Source organism: Peromyscus eremicus, chromosome 3 (genome assembly GCF_949786415.1).
Source record: "Peromyscus eremicus chromosome 3, PerEre_H2_v1, whole genome shotgun sequence".
Taxonomy (NCBI): Eukaryota; Metazoa; Chordata; class Mammalia; order Rodentia; family Cricetidae; genus Peromyscus; species Peromyscus eremicus.
Window position 1 is genome coordinate 83,248,513 of NC_081418.1, and position 18,240 is coordinate 83,266,752.

The 18,240-nt window shown below is 43.4% G+C and overlaps 1 protein-coding gene across 1 annotated transcript in view; it reads left to right on the plus strand.

Moving 5' to 3' along the window:
• Positions 1-18,240, plus strand: part of Eif2ak3 (eukaryotic translation initiation factor 2 alpha kinase 3) — a 68,333-nt gene that overhangs the window by 17,625 nt on the left and 32,468 nt on the right. Inside the window, exon 3 of the mRNA XM_059257928.1 lies at positions 16,902-17,096. Within this exon, the coding sequence (XP_059113911.1) occupies positions 16,902-17,096 (195 nt within the window). The remainder of the gene's footprint in view (positions 1-16,901; positions 17,097-18,240) is intronic.

Here is an 18,240-nt window from a genome sequence, read left to right on the forward strand (position 1 = left end):
AGCATGGTAGCTAACGACTATAGTCCCAGCACAGGGAGATGGAGGCCAGCCTTGGCTACATTGTGACTTCAGGGCCAGCCTGAAATACATGAGACCCATCTCAGAAAAACAAAACAAACAAACAAAAATTATATTGCATTTTTTGGTTCAGTTATATGAAGAAAAGTCAACCCCATACATAGGTTGTTGGAGAAGGGAGGAATATTTTAGTGGCCTTTTGCTTTGTTTTGACACTGCCCCCAAACAAATGTAAGTTTCTGAAAGGGTCTGAAACCAAAGCAATTAACATTTTTTAAATGTTTTTATTTATTGTTGGGTTTTTATTTTGTTTTCTTTGTGTGAAGGGCTCACTACTTGGCCCTGGCTGGTCTGGAACTTGCTGTGTAGACCAGCTGGCCTCAGACTCACAGAGATCTGCCTACTTTTACCTCTCGAGTGCTAGGATTAAAGGCGTGCATCACTCTGACCTTATTTTTATTTATGTGTATATGTGTGTGCCTGCTTGTGTTCCTCATTTGTGCAGCACTCACAGAGACCAGAAGAGAGTGTTGGATCCCTTGGAACTGGGTTGTGAGCCATTGAGTGTGGATGCTGGGAACTGACCCCAGTCCTCTGCAAGAACAGCAAGAGCTCTTAATGGCTGAGCCATCTCACCAGCTCCAGCAATGAACATTTTATACTCTATTGCATTAGCCATCTTGCCTTTTACTCTAACATCATGCTTTTCTGACTTCACTAGGAAATATTGACTCATTGAGTTATTATTAATACATAGTACGTGGGAAAAAATTCAATTTGTCACTAACATCACTGATTTAATCAGAAGCTGTTGGGTTGGTTTGGCTTAGGTTTTTGGTGTTGAGAATTGAGGGCTTCCTGCACACTAAGCTAGCCTGCCACTGTGCTACCCACACAGCCCTTAAACATCCCCCTAAGTACCAGAGACCTGCAGGTTTTCTCCTGTAGACACAGCCTATCTAGTTTTCTGATTTTCATTTGCAAACTTGAATTTCGTCACAAATACTGTCAGTTGTTTTTTTTTTGAAGAGAAAAGCCTACTTTGTTCTTTTGGAGGAAATGTCTAGAATATACTCTCATTGCTCTTGTTGGTTTCAGTTGATGAACAAAATGAAGCCGTTTAAACAGAACAAACAATTCAGTACACACAAGTGCTGCTCCCGAGACAGGCTTCAGACACACTTAAGATGTGCACAAGTGCTTGACACACTTCCTAGTTAGTGACACGACCAGGAGGAAGAAGATAGTCCTGAGGGTCAAGATTTAATAAAATTCGTCCTGTTTGTTGTTTCAAATGTTTTTTCCTCTCTGTCTTCCTCTCTCTCTCTGTCTCTCTCTCTCTCTGTCTATCTCTGTATCTTGTAACACCCCCCCCCACATTCTTTTTCCTTCCTCCACCCCCCCCCCCCGCCTTCTTTCAACAAAGTCTTGGAGAGCCCAGGCTTTCCTAGAAATCACAATCCTCCTGCTTCAGTCTCCTGAATGTTGGGTTTACAGGCATTCACCACAATCTCTGGCTAGCATCTTAGTGCTAAGGATTAAATGTGAGGTCTTGCACATGCTAGGCATGTGCTCTACCACTGGGCTTTATCTCCATCAAGAACGTTTTGTTTGGTTGTTTGGTTGGTTGGTTTTGGTTTTTTGAAACAGGGTCTCACTATGTAGACCAGTCTGGCCCTGAACTCTCAGAGATCTACCTGCCTCTACCAAGAACACTCTTAAGCTGGACATTGTGTCACCCTCCTGTAATCCTGTAATTTAAGAGACACAGGCAGGAGGATCACTACAAGTTCAAGGCTAGCATAGTCTTGAAGCCAGCCAGGGCTATATAGGGAGACCCTGCCTTAAAAATCCCGAGGAAAAACAAAAATAAAGTTTCCATTGCTCAGAGTGTGCAGCCGAGAGGAACACAAGATCTGTTAGGCACTCGGAGTGTCAGCATGTGTTGCTCTTACACATTCAGAACATGTGGCAGCAGTACAGCAGCAGTCAAACCCGATTTTGAAGACTATTTGACCTTCTGCAAAAAAATCACAGACCATCCTTTAAGGGTTGCTAACTTAGTCTATGGTAGAAATATTATAAGGACATTTGAGATTATAAACGTTCTCCAAGAGACAGGAGTGCACTATGAGTTGGATCCATCTGTCACTAATACTAGCAGTTATGTTCAGAAGTTGGACAAGGGCTGGGTGTGGTGGTAGGCACCTTTAATCCTAGAACTGGGGAAGCAGAGGCACTTGGATCTCCTTGAGTTTAAGGTCAGCATGGTCTACGTAGTGAGTTTCAGGCCAGCCAAGGCTACATGTATAATAAGATTCTGTCTTAAAAAAAAAAAAAAAAAAAAAAAAAAAAAAAAAGGTTAGGCAAAATACTACTACAAAAATACCCGGAACTGCAGGTCACAAACTTTCCAAGAACATCTGGATCAATGGTTTATGAAGACCCTAGTCTTCCTAGTGGCTATTATTTCCTACTTTAAATACAGTGTTCAATGGGCAGCCATCATGTAAGAGGAGGGCCATTGCAATGGGCAGGAAGAATACAGCAGGTGTCTCCCCAGTGACAATAAATAGATGTGTGGCTCCAGCTGGGTCCTCCTGTGCTGGATGCTTGGTTCCTCTCAGCTTTCATATGTAGATGCAACAAGTTTAACTCCCAAGACCTGAGTTGCTCTCCATGCTGCAGCTATTAAATATTAAAGATCCTCTTGGTTTGCTAAGGTGAACGGTAAAGGACCAGGTAGACTGGTCACTCCAGCTCCTATGGATTGAAGAATTGATTGTGGATCACATGTACATGGACTAGAAATTGAAGCTTTTTTAGACTCTGTGGTATTGTGGGCGAGGGACCAGAATATGGGACTTTCTGTATTAGTCGGGGAAACTCCTTCAGTTTGCTGTATGCAACCAGACACAGTGGTACACACCTGTAATCTCTGAGTTCCAAAGACTAAGGCAGGAGAATAGTGATTTCTACACCAGCCTGGGTCATACAGTGAGAATCTGTCTCAAAAGACACGGACAAAGCCGGGCACATGGTTGTGCTTTCAACCCCAGCACTTGGGGCAGAGATGGGGTGTAAAAGAATTCAAGGTTATTCTTGGCTATGTAGTGACTTCAAGGCCAGCTTGGATTACATGAAACCTTGTCTCAAAAATAAACAGAGACAAAAAAAGAAGTTTATATAAGCTGGCAAGGTAAAGTGTTGCTGCATACAGATGAGGACTTAAGTTGGGATCACCCAACACCCAGGTGATAGCTGGGTGTAATGATAAAATCTTATAATCCCAGGGCTGGGAAGTGAAGACTGGAAGATCCTGAGACTTTCTGGTTAGCTACTCTCGCCGAATCAGTGAACTGTCTCAAACAGGAGGTACACAGTGATTGAAGAAGATACTCAAGGTTGACCTCTGGCCTCCATTTATATGTGCACACAGACGCATACTCCCCCCTGAACACCCCAAGTACATACATGCACATAACCCATATGTACACACACTATTTTTTTTTTAAAAGTACACATTCATTACACATTATCACACTAGGTTCAGATCTCGTTGCATCCTGGCTTGTTCTGATGTCATGAACTCTTTCTGTTCCAAAAGGGTCTATAAACTAGTGTGTTGTTTGCTCGTTCGGTGTGTTTATTGTGTAGCGTGTTGCTTTGTGTTTTGACCATGTCCGTGAAATCCCGTGTGTACAGGGAGAGTGATAGCTCCATTAGGAGCAGATATTTTGTATGATATTTAAAGATCGCACGTGGCAGGAAGGCTGAGGTGTCTTGGGACACATGTCTCCTTTACCACTCCTTCCTGTTTACAAGGCACCTACAAAACTTCCTCAAAAGAACCTTGATACGAAACCAAGCTGCAACTGCACCTCCGAGTGTGTGTTAAGATGACTAGGGAACCCGGGTCCACTCTGAGCTTTAGCCGATCACATTCCCTAGGTAATGAACCCGCTGTCATTGGGACAGCCAGTAGCTAAGACTCGCGTTTTAAATTTTCAGAAGGACCTCCTGATGTGAAATCTGATTTGCTTTTCCTCTGGTAATCTAAATACAGACTCAACCTTGAGAAAGTGTGGATGTTTGGCTATGGTTCCTCACTGATCGCCTTAAAATTTTACTTAATAAATAACAATTTGTTCTGTAGCGGGGTTTTTTTTTTGTGGTTTTTGTGTGTGTGTGTGTGTGTGTGTGTGTGTGTGTGTGTGTGTGTGTTTAGTTTTTTTTTTTTGTTGTTTGTTTGTTTGTTTGTTTTGAGGTCTCTGGGCACCTTTGGGCCACACTTAAATCTGAATAGACTAGAGCTGCCAAGGTGGCTCAGTCCTTTACCAACTGCTCAGCCCGGGGACCTGACTTTGATCCAAACTCATGTAGTGAAAAGAGAGAACCTCAAGTTGTCCTCTGACCTCCACCCCCATTATGCCATGGCATGTGCGTGCACACACGAACACACACACACATTAAATGAATGTAAATAAAAAAACAAAATCTCAGTTGATGGGCTAGGCATGGTGGCACACACTTTCCTTCAATCCCAACACTCAGGGAAGAGAAGCAAGTAAGGAATCTGTGAGTTCAAAGCTAGCCTGGTCTACATAGTGAATTCCAAGCCACTAGCTAGGGCTACAAAGTGAGACCCTGTCTTAATCAACCAACCAACCAAATAAATAAATTTCAATAGACTAAATGTTTTTGAGCTCTTATTTGTCTGTGTCTTGGGGCACTTTTATAAATATGCAGGCAATCTTTATTTTTATTTAGGATGCCTTTATGAAGAGCATTCCAAGTGTGCCTATTATGCAGCTAACTTGTACTCAGATGACTACTTTTATCTTTCTATTACTTAGACTTTAGACATATCATATTATTTTCTGTTTTTGCACTGTGCCCCCTTTTCCTCCTAAAAAGAGCAAACAACTCTATTGTTAGTCTATACTTAGTTAGAATTGAGAGTTTTATTTTATTTTATTTTATTTTAAGCATGGTTTTCCCAGGAGATGAGCCTTTCTGTTTCCAACAGGTGCCTAAGCAGACAGGGGCATAAGCAGACAGGTGCCTAAGCAGACAGGTGCCTAAGCAGACAGGTGCCTAAGCAGACAGGGGCCTAAGCAGACAGGGGCCTAAGCAGACAGGGGCATAAGCAGACAGGGGCCTAAGCAGACAGGGGACTAAGCAGACAGGTGCCTAAGCAGACAGGTGCCTAAGCAGACAGGGGCATAAGCAGACAGGGGCATAAGCAGACAGGGGCATAAGCAGACAGGGGCATAAGCAGACAGCAATGACATGGTGCTCTTGGGGAAAAGAGGTTATTTCACCAACTTGCCTTCACTCTGACTAGCACAGGCGCTTCCTGCCTCTGCCATCACAGTACCAGGATTACAGGCGTGCACCACCACACTGGTTTGGTGGAATACCTTTGAAAAGATGCATGTGGAGCTGGGCATGGTGGCAGACTTCTATATTCCATGCACTTGATAATCCCAGCACTTAGGAAGCTGAGGCAGGATTATGAGTTTGAAGCCGGCATGGGCTACATGATTGAGATCCAATCACAAACATAGGAAAGCAAGTGTATATGCACACCCACACAAACAGTGCACCTTTCATAGTTACTAATTATGATTTGTTCACAAATCATTCAGAGAAACTAAATATTACTTTATTAGAACTCATGCGTGGGGCATGTCTGTTATCTCAGAATTTGGTTTAAGATCAACCTGGACTGAAAAGTGAGACACTGTCTTAACCCCTGCCCCATTTCCCCTCAAAAAAAGAAGACAAGGTGAAATCTCTCTCTTCTCTATGTAATAATGGAGGAGTAGGCCTTTTGCTAGCTAGCTTTCTGTCAACCAGATACAAACCTAGATGCATCTGAGAAGTGGGGACCACAATTGCGAAAATGCCTCCTTAAGATTGGTCTGTAGGCAAACCTGTGGGCATTTTCTTAGTCAGTGACTGATATGGGAGGGCTCGGCCCATTGTGGGTGGGGCCACCTCTAAGCAAGTGGTCCTGGGTATATAAGAAAGCAGGCTGAGCGAGTCAGTAAACAACATTCCTCCTGTCCTCTGCTGCAGCCCTGCCTCCACGGTCCATCAGTGATGGAGTCTGACCTGAGAGTTGGAAGCTGAAATAAACTTCTCCAAGTTGCTTTTGATAATGGTGATTCATCGCAGCATTGGAAAAGTAACTAGGACAAGCCTTATGAACTCTACTTCTGCTCACAGTAGGCAAGAGCTCTCCTACCGAGTCCTCTGCAGTCTCTGAAAGGTTGCCTGACTTAGGGCTAGGGAGAGAGCTCAACAGTTAAGAGCACTGGCTGCTCTTGCAGAGGGACCCAGGTTTGGTTCCTAGCACCCACATAGCAGCTCAGTCATTTGTAACTCTAGCTCCAGGATGTCTGTCATCCTCTTCTGGTTTCCATGGGTATCAGGCACACATAACATACGTGCAAATATTTATAAAATAAAAATAAACGAATGTTGAAGATTGTCAAATTCATTCTAAAAGTTGTTCAAGTTCTTTAAAAAGAATGATTGATTTTGTGTGTGTGTGTGTGTGTGTGTGTGTGTGACAGAGAGAGAGAGAGAGAGAGAGAGAGAGAGAGAGAGAGAGAGAGAGAGAGGCGGACAGAAAGATACACACACACACACACACACACACACACACACACACACACACACACACACCACAGACACAGGATCTCACTATGCTGGCCTGGAACATAGTATTCCAGGCCAGCCACCATCTCTTCACTCTTCCTTTCTCAGGCTTCTGAATGCTGGGCTTACAAGCGTGCACCAGTGTGCCTGACCCACATTTCTTTTGATTTGAACATTAAAAGGTGCTTTTTGAATGACTTACATCATCAGCTATGAAATCCATTTTGAAGAGTGACTGTCAATTATGCAGCGAGCCAATATCTAAATGCTTAATTGCTTTTAATTATAGAAATGAAACTGTTTTGATGTAATTTTTATTAAGCCCTCAGTGTGGCTGAAAGCAATTCTGTGAACTAAACTAATTTATTCTAGCATGCATGCTGCCAAATGAGAAATTGAGATTGCCCCACAGCTATCGTTTAGGAAATGGGCTCTTCCTGTGTGTTGTTTTTCTATCCTATAAGTGTTGATTAGTTAGGGAGAAGACAGAGATGGTTATTAAAATCACTGTTCTTTCATCAAGCATGAGACAGGTATGCTGAAATAGATATTGTAGTCATTTTCCTTGTGACATTTTACAGGTCTGTTCTTGAGATTAATTCACAGTTTTGAAGATAATAAATACCAAATCATTTCTAGAGGGTTTTATCTTCTACATTTTAATTTTTTAGGTAGTGTGTGTGTGTGTGTGTGTGTGTGTGTGTGTGTGATGTGGGGGAGGTCACACATGCCACAGCAGTAGTGTGGAGGTGGAGTCAGTTCCCGCCTTTTACTTTTACACGAGTTCCAGTCTTGGATTCTGGACGTGCAGGACAGTCGTTTTCCCCACGAGCCATCCCCCAGGCTCCTTCTCTACATTTTCTTCTGAGCAGGTAACTTTGGGCTGTGCTAGTAACTGGATGTGCCCCCAGAAGCTCTCAGCCCCTTCTGCTGGAACTTTAGCTCTTGTTAGCCATGAAGCACCACACACACATCTATGAGGCACAATCCCAAGGGATTCCTTAGCAATCTTGTTTTTATTTCACCATCATAGTGATTTTGGCATTTAAAGGGACATAAAGACGGTATTTTTATAATACAATAACGGTGGAACTTCTACTTACTTGTTTATTTGTGTGTTTGTTTTGGTTTTTCAAGACAGGGTTTCTCGGTGTAACAGCCCTAGTTGTCCTGGAACTCACTCTGTAGACCAGGCTGGCCTCGAACTGAGAGATCTGCCTGCCTCTGCTTCCCAAGTGCTGGGATTAAAGGCATGCACCATCACCGCAGGCTTGGGGCTTCTTTTTAATTAAGTCACAAGTAATAAAGTAGTACAGTCAGTTGTTCATCTGGTAGTGTAATCAGTGGTTCATTTCAGTTAAGTAAGAGTTGCCATTTTTGGTTGAGGATATAACTCAGTTGGTAGAGTGCACAAATCCCTGGGTTCAGCCACCACCTCTGCATAAACACGTGTGGTGGGACAGGCCTGTGATCCCAGCAGCCTAAGATGGAGGCAGGAGGATCAAAGTTCAGTATCATCTTTGACCACATAGAGGGTTCAAGGCCAGCCTGGGCTACATGAGACCCTGTCTCAAATTTTTAAAAGTTACCATTTTGTGTCCTATGCATAGCACATCATCTTTAAAGAATTGAAATATTAAAAATATAACTTCTTGGTTCTGGAGAGATGGCTCAGCGGGCTGTACTTCTGGAGGACCGAGGTTTGAGTCCCAGAACCGACATCTCAACCATCTGTAACTCCAGGAAGCTGAGAACTTTGTCTGCTGCAGTGGGCCAGTGCACCCCAAAGCCTTCCTGCAGCTCCTTTCTTTTCAGCATTCATACAATTTCCAGTACAGTCTCGCCAGGCATCACACCTGTAAACCCAGCGTGGGGGTGGGGCGTGGGGGTGGGGCGTGGGGGTGGCGCTCAGGCAAGAGGACTGCTGTGAGTTCAAGGCAAACCAGGACTACATAGCAAAAACATGTCCCTAAATAAATAAATATTTCAGTCTTCTTGCTTATTCTTTTCCCTCTTTGCAAAATCTTGTAGTTTTTTTTTTAAATACCCCAATGGTTATGAATATATTTGTATTTTCTCTACTGATAATTATAATTCCTCATGTATTTTCTCTAGGTTAATTACTCATCAGCCTCATGCTGATCTGCATGTTATGAGCCCTTAACTGCATCTGTCAGATGACCCCAGTGGGGATAGCCACAGGCGCCAAACATAACACAGGCCAATCCAAGTCATCGCTGTGGTGGGGTGTGCTGGTCACTCAGGACCGTGTGCTGAGTATAGGAGTGGCCGGGACAGCTGGGATCCTTCTGTCACGGAACTCTCCTGGTCCTGTACAGAGCTAGGGAGGGAGGCAGATAGGAAACAGCTCTGGTGTGGATAACAGAATTGAGTGCGGTAAGTGCCCCAAGACAGGATGGAGCAGTAAGAGGACATGGAGGAAGGAGGGCTGGTCACCAGGTCTGGTGGTCGGAGAAGGCATCCCAGAATTAGATGATGAAGAGAAACTGCTCAGACGGAAGGGAGGGAGAGGACTACCCTGGGAGAGGAGTGAGGATTATGTGGTGAGGGAGGGCTGTAGCATGCTTAGCAGACTGACAGGATTGAAATGGCATAAGAGAGAACAGCAGAGATGAGTCTATGAGTGGGCGGCAAAGAGAATGTCCAAAAAATCCTTTCCATTTTGATTGTAGAGGATTTGGGGAAGCTTGAAGAGGAGGCGGAGGAGACGTGAGCAAGCGTATTTATTAGCGAGCCAAAGTGAAAACATCCATCAGTAAGTGAGGGACCGGAAGAGGTGTGTCTTTTACAAATAGTTGTGGAAAGGCTGGCAGGATGACTCAGCTGGTGAAGAGACCCGCCCCCAAGCCTGACGCCCTGGGCTCGGTCCCTCGACTCCACCTGGTGGAAGAAGAGAACTGGGTCCTGCGGGTTGTCTTTTGACTTCGCCCATGGTGGCATGTATGCAGCCTCCCGCTACACTAACCACTGACTTTTAGATAAACAAATAAACTAGTTGTGGAGTAATTACTGAAATAAGTCAGTGTAAGGAATGTAAAACATCTAAGTGTTAGTTTTTATCCATGGTCTCCCAGCAAGTGTGGAGTGGTGTGAGGGACCTAAGGAGTGGGGCTGGGTGAGGTGCAGAGCAGTCTGTCATGAGGCTTGGCTTAAAGCCGTTGTTCTGAGGAAGCAGGGTGCACAGCTTAGTGCTTTTGATGAGTACCGGCCACCTAGTTTGCCCCTTCCTAGTGTTAATGAGTTCTCCGGCTTGGTTCCTTGCATCTCTGTTGTACTGTCTTGTGCCATAGAGGCCCCGTAGTAACGGAGGTGGGCAGGGCTGTGTTCCCCTGTGGTGAGTGCTCCGGGGTAATGGTCTTCTCCAGCTGTTTTCACAGTTCTCTCTGGTGGTTCCTCCTTGTTGAAACGTGATAGTTTTCATCCTTGCCACCTTCTCTTCACCTTTTCCTTCTTCATCTTTCTTTCCCATGCTGCATCTAGAACTTGACTTCCTGTCCCGGTCACTGTACTTCCTTGTGGGTTACAGAGCAGACTAGCATCGCTAAGTCACAGGAGCCGTTTTCAACTTTTAGTCACACTGTGCGTGAATACAACTTTGGGATTTGGTGATGGTTAATGTCTCAGTCGCTCACTGACAAAACAGCTGTGTATACACATCTGACTTCCAAAGCAGAATGAGTGGAAATTCTTTATTTAAAAAAAAAAATTTTGGCTAATTACAGAAAAAGCAATTAAATTAGAAATCACTATTTTGTTTTGTTTAGATGAATAATAGGCTCATCAACCAACACTACAATGAAAAATTGATGGGACGTTTTTAAGTGGGAAAATTGAGCTGACTCCCTAGAACTCACTGTTGGGTAGCAACATCACTGAAAGTAGAGCAGACAAACACTGTACACCTTGTACTATGACGTAACACAGGAGCCACCAGGCTTTTTATGTGAAGGTCCCGATGGTGAGTGCCTTAGACATGGAGGGACACATGGTCTCTGTTGCTATTATAAGGATTGTTGTAATTATAGTGAACCCTGCAGTTGGAGCTCAGGAGTGATCATGGATAATAGGCAAATAAAAGAATGTATGACTGGGTTATAATAAGACTTTTATTTTTTTTATTTTTTATTTTTTTTTGGTTTTTCGAGACAGGGTTTCTCTGTGTAGTTTTGCACCTTTCCTGGAACTGACTTGGTAGTCCAGGCTGGCCTCGAACTCACAGAGATCCACCTGGCTCTGCCTCCCGAGTGCTGGGATTAAAGGCGTGCACCACCACCGCCCGATAAGACTTTTCTTAATGAAACTGATTGGGCAAGACTTAGCCTATGCAGTTCACAGACTCCTAACATAAAAGGAAATAGCACCAGTATGAAGTACCCATTCCAGGAAATGCATGGGATAAAAGAAGAAGTTAAAGCCGGGCGGTGGTGGCGCATGCCTTTAATCCCAGCACTCAGGAGGCAGAGGCAGAGCCAGGCGGATCTCTGTGAGTTCGAGGCCAGCCTGGACTACCAAGTGAGTCCCAGGAAAGGCGCAAAGCTACACAGAGAAACCCTGTCTCGAAAAACCAAAAAAAAAAAAAAAAAAAAGAAGAAGTTAAACAATGTGTGAGGTCGTGACTGTGGGACCTTCTATAGGACATAGAATCCTTTCTTGAAAAGGGGAGTGATGGGACTAGAAAGAGGTGGACCCAGGTTCAGTTTGCAGCACCCACATAGTGGATCACAACTGTCCGTCACTCCAGTTCCAGGGGTTCCAGTGCCCTCTTCTGACCTCCGCAGTCACCAGGCACGCGTGTGGTGCACAGACATATGCTCAGGTAAAATGCCCATAGAGTAAAATGAAAAATATTTTTTTTAAAAATTGAAGAAAAGAGGAATGAGCCAGGCAGTGGTGGTGCACACCTTAAATTCAGCACTCAAGAGGCAGAGACAGGTGGATCTCTGTGAGTTTAAGGCCAGCCTGGTCTACAGAGTGAGTTCCAGGAGAGCCAAGACTGCACAAAGAAACCCTGTCTCGAAAAATTAAAAAAAAAAAAAAAGAAAAGAAAAGAAAGAAAAAGAGGCTCTTACTGGGGTGTGAGGAATCAGTAGAAGTATTCATGTGGAATTCCTCATTGTGAAGTTGATCTTTGGGACAATCTGGGAAATGTCCTGATGCTTTTATGAACCGCCTGGCAAAGTATCGGTAGTTATTGGAAATCATTACGTGAGGGTTGCCACACTGGCCTTGTTACATTTCATGTTTGAAATATTTCATAGTAAGTTAAAATTGAATATTTGGCCACATAGAACGTGACGAAGAACTAAGCAAGAAACAGTCCCGTGCGGCTGGAGGATTTTTTTTTCCCTGATATTCACTGTAAAGTTTCTTTTTCTCTTCTTCAACGGAGATTCCTTTTTCCAGAGAAGATCAGAGTTCTTATTTCTACCGTAGTCTTGCAGACAGCAGTTCCAATTACACGTGCACAGGGTGCCGCTTAGCTTTCTGTTCAGTCGCAGAAGTCAATGACTTTGCTCAGCTGCTAATTCTTGGTAATTGCACAGAAAAGGCTCTAGATCTTTGGTATTGAGCTTGCTAGCCAGTGTGACAGATCTTTTGTCTTAAAACTATGAACAGGGGAAAACAAATAGAGGGAATAAGTAGACAGCAAGAATGTATGTTTTTTTAAATGACCAAAGGGAAACCGGAGTCCCATAATTAGCTTGAGCTGCAAAGCAGCGGATCGGAACAAATAGCCGCTCACAGAGACAGATGGGAGGAATGTGGTTGTGCATCACATGGCATGCAACCTACATTTTTTTCTGTCTAGAGATTCAGAGCTGACTATCAGAATGACTCATTCCTTTGCTTAGAGGATGAGGTAATGCTATTGTGAGGGGTGATGTCATCTCTACCTGAACTGCATACATATAGATCACTGCTCAGGCTCTCCAGGAAAAGCACCATCTGCTTTCATATCCAGAGCCTGAAAGGCTTTGCAAAGATTGGTGCAAAGGTCACCGGCCTCAAGTATGACTCATAGGCAGCCAATCAGCAAAGAGCAGCTATTGAAAAATAAACTTCTAAAATCATCATCCAGAAGGGTGACAGAATGATTCAATACTGAATCACAATTATTCTATCTTATGTTTTGTGTTTACTGAGTTACCACCATTGAGGGTTTAACTGCTCAGTGTGGTCAGTCATCTCAAACCTTCTTGGTTGTTTAAAACCTTTGTTTTAATTGACGATGGGGATGCAGAGGTCCTCCTTGAATTTCAGTCCACATCAGTTTGCTCTCTGCAGTTAGGAGCCTGTGCATTCCCTGCAAAGTAGCTGCTCCTTTAGGGGAAGAGGAAACATGTCAAAGGAAATGCTCCCTGCTTGCGGCAGACCCACTGATTCTTCTTTGGTGACAGTGCCCCCCCCCAACCCTTTGAATTTACTGTAATTCAAATCTGCCATTCTATTGTGTAGAATGTCAAATCCCTAACATATGCTGGAAGACAACAGTAAGTACTTGAATTTTTTATTGGTTTCTTAAAATGGCATACATATCGTCTACATATTGTTATTGTATAGTATCTATATCACAACACGAATTTGTTGTAATGGCAACTTTAAGTCAGACATTCTACAAATACAAAGCTAATTGTTTTAAATATAATATGCTGTTATCAAGAAATAAAGGAAGGAGGCTGGAGAGATGGCTCAGTGGTTAAGAGTACTAAGTGCTCTTCCAGAGGACCTGGGCTCAATTCTCAGCACTCACATGGCAGCTCACAGCTGCCCATAGCTCACACATGTAATGCAGAGATATATATGCAGGCAAGACACCAATACACATAAAATAACATTTAAAAGAAAGAGAAAGAGATATAAGGAAGCTAAGAATAAATGGTAATTTTAAACTCAGTAATATCAGGTGGCATACATTCCAATGTCTTTGGAAAACTTATAAAAAAGATCAGATATTAGCTAGCTATGATGGCACATGCCTGGTAATCACAGCACTTGGGAGACATGTGGAAGGGTTGCTCTAAGTTTGAGGCCAGCCTGAGCTACATAGTGAGTTCTAGGGCAGCCTGGGCTACAATATGAACACTCTCTCAAAACTACAATAGAAAGACCATGTAGATATCCTTGTCAAAATTTCTGCCTAGAATTAACATTGATAATTCTTGTCTGATCTAAACTTTACTCCCATGGTTATAAAATGCTAATTTTTCCAAACTCCAATCTTCTCATTTTTCATTGATACTTATTTTTTTATTGGTCTAAACTCAGGAATTCTTTTTTTTTTTATTTTTATCTTCTTAATAGCACTTACTTTTGCTTTTGTTGTAATAAGATTGTAATGGCTCATCTTGTACTAGACTCTACCTCAGCCCTAGACTCAGACGTTTCCTTTTTGGTAGAAAATGAAAATCTGGGCTTTAGGGTTGAGCATATTAACAGTCACTGGATACAAAGTGTAAACATTGCTCTGCCTGGTAAATATTTCTGTAATAAACAATTTTGAGAACATAATAGAGTCTCAGCTCTAGTTACCACAGGAAGTGAAGTAGAGGGCTAAGAATGACGTAGTTCAGTGGCAGAGCACTCACTTAATATGCCTGTGGCCCTGGGTTTCACCCCCATCGCAGAAAAATTTGATACAGAGTGAGCTGGAGAGATGGCTCAGTGGTTAAGAGCACTGGCTGCATCGGGCAATGGTGGTGCACCCAGGAGGCAGAGCCAGGTGATCTCTGTGAGTTCAAGGCCAGCCTGGTCTACAGAGTAAGTTCCAGGCCAGCCAGGGCTACACTGAAATCCTGTCTCAGAGATAGAGACAGAGAGAGAGACAGAGAGACAGAGAGAGAAGGCCTGGGTTCAGGTCCCAGTGCCCACATGGCAACTCACAACCATCTGTAACCCCAGCTCCAAGAGGTCCAACATCCTCTTCTGACCTCCATGGGCACTGCATACATGTGGTACACACCACAGACAGGCACCTAAACACATCAAATGGATAAATCTGAAGGAAACAGAGATGTGGAAGTAAAGCAGAGGGGCTGGAGAGTAGAACACTAGCCCACTGCCTGGGTGCCCGAGACCTTTGGTTCAGTCCCTAGCACCTCAAAAATAATAGTGCTGTGCTATGGGGTAGGGTACACTTCTGTCAGCAAGTGTACACTACCAGTATTTTCTTCGACTTTGAAACAGATAAGTGATCAGGTAGAAGGCCGGGTAGTTTCAGTGGGCAGTTGTATAAGGTGTTCCGGGGAGAAGAAACACATTGCCAGTGAATTAATGAGTGGTAACAGGAATGGTAATTGTTTGGTTAAGTAACCATTGCCGGATTTCTGCCCACACAGGGAAAAGGGAAAGACAAGTGACAGAAAGGTTGTTGGAGGTCACACAGACTTTGAATGTCCTCTACGGGACTTCAGGTCCTTAGGATTGGGGTTTTTAGTAAGAAGATAATAAAGAGCCATTGAAGATTTTTCAGTGGTGTCATAACAAGCTTATTGGGCCCAGAGTGATTAATCTAAAAGATAGATCAGCTTAGACTGAAAGAATTTCCAGCCGAGATCTATAAAGAGGTTATATTATATAGCTCAGGTCACACCTACTAAGGATTTGAACTAGAGTATGAAAGAAGTGAATTAGGACAGTGGTCTTCACGTGTCTTCCAGACCCCCAAAGTTTAAGGCAGAGATACAGGAAGTATAGAGAGTGAGTTGAATGCCAACTTAGAACTACTTAAAGAAAGGCCGCTGCTTCAGAACCAAGGCATCCAGGGAGTCTTGTGTTAAAGCCTACGGCTGGCATTTGTTTGAGGGGTTCGTTTGTAGTCTTTAACACTTTCATATTCTCTCTTCCCAGAGTTTTAAGCCTGATTGATCAAGACAGAAATGTGTCATTAATTGGAGTTAGTGACATTTTATTTTTAATGCCAACAGTAGGGAGATGCCGTGAAGATCTGAACTAGAATTCCTAAGACATCCTTGGCCAGAGACCTTGGGTCATGCCCCGATTTCCTTTCTTTTGCCCGTGCTGCCCAGAGAACCCACCATTGAGACCCTCCTGCTACAACACCACCCTGGCAACTTCCTCACTTCTTCAGTTAACCAATCTTCATCTTCTGCCTGTTGTCCATGCCTCCACTGTTGTCCCCAGCCTGTTCTCTCTCTTCCTGTTGCCTCAGTTATGACCAGGTCATTTCTACCCAGAGACCTCTGCAAGCTTGCTTGCCAAATGTCAACATGATCTACTGTCTCATGTTGAGAGCTTTGCCCCGGTATTATTAACTTTCTCAGCAGGATCTGCCATGAGTTCTTTTTTGACAGTTCCTTGTCACTCAACCCACATTTTCCTCTGCCCCTTAATCTTTAATTCCACTTTCCTCTTAGTGATCTCTATCACTAACATATTATCAATCATCTACTTTTGACGTTTGTCCCTAGACACCAGAATTCAAGCTCCATGTGGCGGGGATTTTTGTTTGTCTACTTGCCTCTCCTGAGCCATCTATCAAGAGTTTGTGTAGCTGGGCATGGTGGCACACACCTTTAATCCCAGCACTTTTGGGGGACAGAGGCAGGTGGACCTCTGAGTTTGAGGTCTACAAAGAGATCTACAAAGAGAGTTCCAAGACAGCTAGGGCTACGAGGATAAACCCTGTCTCAAAAAACCAAACAAACAAGAGATAGATGTTGTTTAAAGAAGGAAGGATGACCGCCCACATAAAACACGTAGGAGGCCTAGTTATTAGCCGTCCTACTCACAGCAGCTTTGAGAAATGAAGAAAAGGGGCACTGGTTGATTAGCATCCATCCCTCACCCTGTGTTCCGTTGATCTGACAGTAACTGGCTGGAATAACGAAGGCCTAGAAAATAATGCATGTCACCCATTTACTAGAAAACCATACTGCTCCTTAGCGTATTAATGGCTATAAAGACTACAGTAACCTTTTCTGACTTCACTGGATCCCCAGGCTCTCTTTTGGCTACTTACTCATCAGTATGAAACTTTCTTGACCCATAGCGGAGTTTGAGAAAAAACCGTACTGGACTGTCAGGCCAGGGGACTGTAGGCCCGTGAAGTGATGGCGGTTCTTGCCAGTCACTTCTGGTTGACAGACTGTGTTGTTTTATGTGTTGCTCAAACCCTAGACCTCGGTTACTGCTCTTCAAGGTACGAGGCTTTTAAAAGCCAGCTTTTGTTTCAGGTGTTTGGGAATAAGATGATAATTCCTTCGCTGGACGGGGACCTCTTCCAGTGGGACCGAGACCGAGAGAGCATGGAGACCGTTCCTTTCACTGTGGAGTCCCTTCTCGAATCTTCATATAAATTTGGAGATGATGTTGTTTTGGTTGGAGGAAAATCTCTTACTACGTATGGACTCAGTGCATATAGTGGAAAGGTGAGTGACAGTGTATATGTGAGGGGTGTTGGAAAACAATGGGATAGAAGAAACAGGGTTTTTAGTCAGTCTCACTGTGTAGCTGGCTAGCCTAGAGCTTGCTGTGTAAACTTGAGCTCGCCAGGATTTTGAGTTGGCAGTTGAGCTTTTTTGTAATTTTCCCCTGGGGATTGTTGTGGAATGTCCCTTTACACTGTGAAGATATGCCACTGTGATTGGTTTAATAAAAAGCTAAATGGCTAATAGCTAGGCAGGATTTGGGGGGCAGAGAGGATGCTGGGAAGGAGAAGGCGGAATCACCAGCCAGACACAGAGGAAGCAGCATGAGCTATACAGAGATGAGGTAATGAGCCACGTGGCAGCATGTAAACTAATAGAAATGGGTTCATTTAAGTTATAAGAGCTAGTTAGAAACAAGCCTAAGCTATCGGCTAAGCTTTCATAATTTATAATAAGTCTCCATGTGATTATTTGGGAGCTGGCTGGCGGGATAGAAAAATCTGCCCACAGAAGGTAGAATTTGTTTTAATAAGACATCAGAGGGCTGGAGAGATGGCCCAGCTGTTAAAGGCTCATAACAAAAAATACGGGAGTCAACTTCAGAGCCAGGAGAACAGGAGGAGAGGAGAATTAATAAATGTGATCTGCTATGCTAGGCACTTTTGTAGTGCATTTTTTTTAGATCTTCATAATATTCCTAAGGATTATGCATTTTATTCACATCTTTACAGGAGAAGAAACCTTCAAAGATTAATGATAATCATGATGATAAGAGTATTTGCTGTTTGTTTGTATGGTTTAGTCCTATAAAATTGCCCGAGGAGAAAGCCTATGCTCACTAAACAGATAAGGAATTGAGACTTTAGCAGATTCAGAAACTCCAAGGTCAGATTTGCCTTAGATCAGGCTGATAGCAAAGTCATTAATGACATAGATTCTCTCTAACAAGAGCTTGGGGATAAATCCAGAATCAGCCTTCTTGAGATCGGGTCTGTAATGTAAATCCATTGTTAGGAGTAAGTAATTTAAACCATCATTTTGAAACCCCTGGATATATAAACATTTTCTGTATAGGTTTACACTCTGAAAAGGAAGAGTGGGAATGTGACTTCTTAGGTTGCCACAGTTCAGCGGTTCCTCACCC